General features: G+C 54.5%; 1 protein-coding gene across 1 annotated transcript; it reads left to right on the top strand.

The window, feature by feature from the left end:
* Positions 1 to 2,575: 2,575 nt before the first annotated feature.
* Positions 2,576 to 6,007, top strand: LOC137308209 (neuroguidin-A-like; the record flags this gene model as incomplete). Its single annotated transcript, XM_067977058.1, has 4 exons — positions 2,576 to 2,732; positions 3,473 to 3,544; positions 4,977 to 5,114; positions 5,895 to 6,007. Coding segments are annotated over exons 1-4 (362 nt in total), but the record flags the coding sequence as incomplete, so codon positions are not given.
* Between the last annotated feature and the right edge of the window lie 224 nt (positions 6,008 to 6,231).

The raw sequence follows: 6,231 nt of genomic DNA, 5'->3' as shown, positions 1-6,231 counted from the left end.
CCCTGTACCTGACCCTGGGAGTGTTTGATGGGACAGTGTAGAGGGAGCTTTACTCTGTATCTAACCCTGTACCTGACCCTGGGAGTGTTTGATGGGACAGTGTAGAGGGAGCTTTACTCTGTATCTAACCCTGTACCTGACCCTGGGAGTGTTTGATGGGACAGTGTAGAGGGAGCTTTACTCTGTATCTAACCCTGTACCTGACCCTGGGAGTGTTTGATGGGACAGTGTGGAGGGAGCTTTACTCTGTATCTAACCCTGTACCTGACCCTGGGAGTGTTTGATGGGACAGTGTAGAGGGAGCTTTACTCTGTATCTAACCCTGTACCTGACCCTGGGAGTGTTTGATGGGACAGTGTAGAGGGAGCTTTACTCTGTATCTAACCCTGTACCTGACCCTGGGAGTGTTTGACGGGACAGTGTAGAGGGAGCTTTACTCTGTATCTAACCCTGTACCTGACCCTGGGAGTGTTTGATGGGACAGTGTAGAGGGAGCTTTACTCTGTATCTAACCCTGTACCTGACCCTGGGAGTGTTTGATGGGACAGTGTAGAGGGAGCTTTCCTCTGTATCTAACCCTGTACCTGACCCTGGGAGTGTTTGATGGGACAGTGTAGAGGGAGCTTTACTCTGTATCTAACCCTGTACCTGCCCTGGGAGTGTTTGATGGGACAGTGTAGAGGGAGCTTTACTCTGTATCTAACCCTGTACCTGACCCTGGGAGTGTTTGATGGGACAGTGTAGAGGGAGCTTTACTCTGTATCTAACCCTGTACCTGACCCTGGGAGTGTTTGACGGGACAGTGTAGAGGGAGCTTTACTCTGTATCTAACCCTGTACCTGCCCTGGGAGTGTTTGATGGGACAGTGTAGAGGGAGCTTTACTCTGTATCTAACCCTGTACCTGACCCTGGGAGTGTTTGACGGGACAGTGTAGAGGGAGCTTTACTCTGTATCTAACCCTGTACCTGACCCTGGGAGTGTTTGACGGGACAGTGTAGAGGGAGCTTTACTCTGTATCTAACCCTGTACCTGACCCTGGGAGTGTTTGATGGGACAGTGTAGAGGGAGCTTTACTCTGTATCTAACCCTGTACCTGACCCTGGGAGTGTTTGATGGGACAGTGTAGAGGGAGCTTTACTCTGTATCTAACCCTGTACCTGACCCTGGGAGTGTTTGATGGGACAGTGTAGAGGGAGCTTTACTCTGTATCTAACCCTGTACCTGCCCTGGGAGTGTTTGATGGGACAGTGCGGAGGGAGCTTTACTCTGTATCTAACCCTGTACCTGACCCTGGGAGTGTTTGATGGGACAGTGTAGAGGGAGCTTTACTCTGTATCTAACCCTGTACCTGACCCTGGGAGTGTTTGATGGGACAGTGTAGAGGGAGCTTTACTCTGTATCTAACCCTGTACCTGACCCTGGGAGTGTTTGATGGGACAGTGTAGAGGGAGCTTTACTCTGTATCTAACCCTGTACCTGACCCTGGGAGTGTTTGACGGGACAGTGTAGAGGGAGCTTTACTCTGTATCTAACCCTGTACCTGCCCTGGGAGTGTTTGATGGGACAGTGTAGAGGGAGCTTTACTCTGTATCTAACCCTGTACCTGACCCTGGGAGTGTTTGACGGGACAGTGTAGAGGGAGCTTTACTCTGTATCTAACCCTGTACCTGACCCTGGGAGTGTTTGATGGGACAGTGTAGAGGGAGCTTTACTCTGTATCTAACCCTGTACCTGACCCTGGGAGTGTTTGATGGGACAGTGTAGAGGGAGCTTTACTCTGTATCTAACCCTGTACCTGACCCTGGGAGTGTTTGACGGGACAGTGTAGAGGGAGCTTTACTCTGTATCTAACCCTGTACCTGACCCTGTCATAGAATCGTACAGCACAGGATGAGGCCATTCGGCCCATCGGGCCTGTGCTGGCTCTTTGAAAGATCTATCCAATCAGTCCCACTCACCCTGCTCTTTCCCCGTCTCCCTGTAAATCTTTCCCTTCCAGTATTTCTCCGATTCCCCTTTTGAAAGTTATTATTGAATCTGTTCCCACTCCCCTTTCAGGCAGTGAATTCCAGATCATCACAACTCGCTGTAAAAAAACATTCTCCTCATCTCCCCCTCTGGCTCTTTCCCCGATCACCTTAAATCCGTGTCCTCTGGTTCCCGACCCTCCTGCCCCCTGGAAACAGTCTCTCCTTATTTACTCTCTCAAAACCCTTCCTGATTTTGAACCCCTCGATCAAATCTCCCCTTAACCTTCTCTGCTCTGAGGAGAACAATCCCAGCTTCTCCAGTCTCTCCACATCACTGAAGTCCCTCATCCCTGGGACCATTCCGGTAAATCTCCTCTCCGAGGCCGTCACATCCATCCTGAAGAGCGAGGCCCAGAATTGAGACAGCAGGAGGCGGCCCTTCAGCCCCTCGGAGCCCGTTGCCGTGGAGACAGGAGGAGGCCCCGCCCCCCCCGCTGCTGTCAATCACCGCTCGGCGGGTGAGCTCACTTCCGCTCGCTGCCGGCCGGTTTATTTCCGGTGCGTCGGGTTCCTCTTCCCCCCCGGGCACGGGTTTGGGGCCGGCGCGGTGTGAAGGCGTCACTTCCGGTGGGGGGGGGGGGTGTGTGTCGCCGTTCGTCCTCCCCCCCCCCCGGTGCACTGCCCGCCGGTTCCGGTTCCGGGTGAGAGTTGGAGCGGCCGCGATGGAGGCGCCGGCGGTGCTGAGAATCCTCACGGAGCAGGTCCGGGGGGTCTGTGTACGGGGTCAGGGGTCGGTGTACGGGGTCAGGGGTCGGTGTACGGGGTCAGGGGTCGGTGTACGGGGTCAGGGGTCGGTGTTCAGGGTCAGGGTTCGGGGTCAGGATTCGGGGGTTGGTGTTCGGGGGGTGGGTGTTCGTGGTCAGGGTTCGGGGGGTCGGTGTACGGGGTCAGGGGTCGGTGTTTGGGGTCAGGGTTCGGGGGGGTAGGTGTTCGGGGTCGGGGTTCGGGGCGGTGGGGGTTCGGGGTCAGGGTTCAGGGGTCGGTGTTCGGGGTCAGGGTTCGGGGGGGTCTGTGTTCGGGGTCAGGGTTCGGGGGGGGTCTGTGTTCGGGGTCAAGGTTCGGGGGGGTCTGTGTTCGGGGTCAAGGTTCGGGGGGGTCTGTGTTCGGGGTCAAGGTTCGGGGGGGTCTGTGTTCGGGGTCAAGGTTCGGGGGGGTCTGTGTTCGGGGTCAAGGTTCGGGGGGGTCTGTGTTCGGGGTCAAGGTTCGGGGGGGTCTGTGTTCGGGGTCAAGGTTCGGGGGGGTCTGTGTTCGGGGTCAAGGTTCGGGGGGGTCTGTGTTCGGGGTCAGGGTTCGGGGGGTCGGTGTACGGGGTCAGGGGTCGGTGTTTGCGGTCGGGGTCAGGGTTCGGGGGTGAGTGTTCGGGGTCAGGGTTCGGGGGTCGGTGTTTGGGGTCAGGGTTCGGGGGTCAGGGTTCATTGACCTTTCTCTCTGTTTCCTGCAGGTTTCCTCGGTCTCCGCCCACGTTGAGAATTTAATTCAGCGAATCCGGTCCGGGGCTCAGCGGACCGACAAGGTCAGGACCCTGGGGGAGGGTCAGGGGTCGTGACCCTGGGGGAGGGTCAGGGGTCGTGACCCTGGGGGAGGGTCGGGGTCAGGAACAGGCCATTCGGCCCGTCAGGTCCACACGAGCCTCCTCCCTCCCTCCTCCATCTCACCCTCTCACCATCTCCTTCTATCCCTTTCTCCCTCATGTGTTTATCGAGCTTCCCCTTAAATCCATCTCCACTATTCACCTCAACCACTCCTTGTGGGAGTGAGTTCCACATTCTCACCACTCTCTGGGGAAAGAAGTTTCTCCTGAATTCCCCATTGGATTTATTAGTGACTCTCTTATATTTATGGCCCCCCCCTCGTTCTGGTCTCCCCCACAAGTGGAAACATCTTCTCTACGTCTACCCTATCGAACCCTCTCATAATCTTAAAGACCTCGATCAGGTCACCCCTCAGTCTTCTCTTTTCTAGAGACAAGAGTCCCAGCCTGTTCAGTCTTTCCTGATAGTTATAAACCTCTCAGTTCTGGGATCATCCTGGTAAATCTTTTTTGTACCTTCTCCAGTGCCTCTATATCCTTTTTATATCCTAAAGCCCCCGCACACTTGCTGATATTCTCTCTCCAACACCCTTCTCTTTAACCCCTGGTCCTTCTCCTCGACCAGTGTTGCTCTCAGTGAATTCCAGAGCTTTGGGCAAAGGCACCTGAAGGACTCTCGTCTCCCTCCAACTTTAGAAGAATCAGAGGGTTGTCCTATGCCATGTTGGCCTTTATTGCAGGGGGGGATTGGAGTACAAGAGTGAGGAAGTCTTACTACAGTTGTACGGGGCTTTGGTGAGACCTCACCTGGAGCACTGTGTACAGTTTTGGTCTCCTTATCTAAGGAAGGATAGACTTGCCTTCGAGGCGGTGCAACGAAGGTTCACTAGATTGATTCCTGGGATGAGAGGGTTGTCCTATGAGGAGAGATTGAGTAGAATGGGCCGATACTCTCTGGAGTTTAGAAGAATGAGAGGTGATCTCATTGAAACATATAAGATTCTGAGGGGTTTGACAGGGTGGATGCTGAGAGGCTGTTTCCCCCTGGCTGGAGAGTCTAGAACCAGGGGGCATAGTCTCAGGATAAGGGGTCGGCCATTCAAGACTGAGATGAGGAGGAATTTCTTCACTCAGAGGGTTGTGAATCTCTGGAATTCTCTACCCCAGAGGGCTGTGGATGCTCAGTCGTTGAGTATATTCAAGGCTGAGATCGATAGATTTTTGGACTCTGGGGGAATCGAGGGATACGGGGATCGGGGGGGGAAAGTGGAGTTGAGGGCGAAGATCAACCATGATCCGATTGAATGGCGGAGCAGACTCGAGGGGCCGAATGGCCTCGTCCTGCTCCTATTTCTCAAGTTTCAATCCACACCCTGCTCACTCCCAATAACCTGGTGACACGACCTCTCCACAGGGCCTGAGTTTCCTGCAGCTGAAGAACCAGATGCTGTCGATGTATCTGTCGGACATGGTGTACGTCATTCTACGCAAAGTCTCGGGAAACACACTGAAGGACGAGAGTGCCATTCTACGACTGGTCGAAATACGCACGGTACACAGGGAATGACAGGCTGGAATCTAATCGAGGGGTTCGGGGGGGTTTATATATAGAATAACAGATACCTGGGAGTGAGTTACAGGCTGGAATCTAATCGAGGGGTTCGGGGGGGTTTATATATAGAATAACAGATACCCGGGAGTGAGTTACAGACTGGAATCTAATCGAGGGGTTCGGGGGGTTTATATATAGAATAACAGATACCCGGGAGTGAGTTACAGACTGGAATCTAATCGAGGGGTTCGGGGGGTTTATATATAGAATAACAGATACCCGGGAGTGAGTTACAGACTGGAATCTAATCGAGGGGTTCGGGGGGTTTATATATAGAATAACAGATACCCGGGAGTGAGATACAGGCTGGAATCTAATCGAGCGGTTCGGGGGGTTTATATATAGAATAACAGATACCCGGGAGTGAGTTACAGACTGGAATCTAATCGAGGGGTTCGGGGGGTTTATATATCGAATAACAGATACCCGGGAGTGAGTTACAGACTGGAATCTAATCGAGGGGTTCGGGGGGTTTATATATAGAATAACAGATACCCGGGAGTGAGTTACAGACTGGAATCTAATCGAGGGGTTCGGGGGGTTTATATATAGAATAACAGATACCCGGGAGTGAGTTACAGACTGGAATCTAATCGAGGGGTTCGGGGGGTTTATATATAGAATAACAGATACCCGGGAGTGAGTTACAGACTGGAATCTAATCGAGGGGTTCGGGGGGGTTTATTTCTGGAATGACGGATTCTCTTCCCATTGGTTCAGGTGTTGGAGAAGATGAGACCCGTCAATCAGAAGCTGCGATACCAGATCGATAAACTGGTGAAAACGGCTCTCACTGGAAGCCTGGGTGAGGACCTTTCACCCTCTGAGGCCTGGTGTGAAATCCAGCCCCAGACAGAGGGGCGGACGGGCTCCTCCTCCCCCCCCCCCCTCCCACTCCGCCTCCCCCCCCCCTCCCACTCCGCCTCCCCCCCCCCCCTCCCACTCCGCCTCCCCCCCCCCTCCCCCCCCCCTCCCACTCCGCCTCCTCCCCCCCCCCCCCTCCCACTCCGCCTCCCCCCCCCCCCCCTCCCACTCCGCCTCCCCCCCCCCTCCCCCA

This window comes from Heptranchias perlo, unplaced genomic scaffold (genome assembly GCF_035084215.1).
Source record: "Heptranchias perlo isolate sHepPer1 unplaced genomic scaffold, sHepPer1.hap1 HAP1_SCAFFOLD_1224, whole genome shotgun sequence".
Classification (NCBI taxonomy): domain Eukaryota; kingdom Metazoa; phylum Chordata; class Chondrichthyes; order Hexanchiformes; family Hexanchidae; genus Heptranchias; species Heptranchias perlo.
Note: the sequence above shows the minus strand (reverse complement) of the source record. Positions and strands in the feature narration are given on the sequence as shown.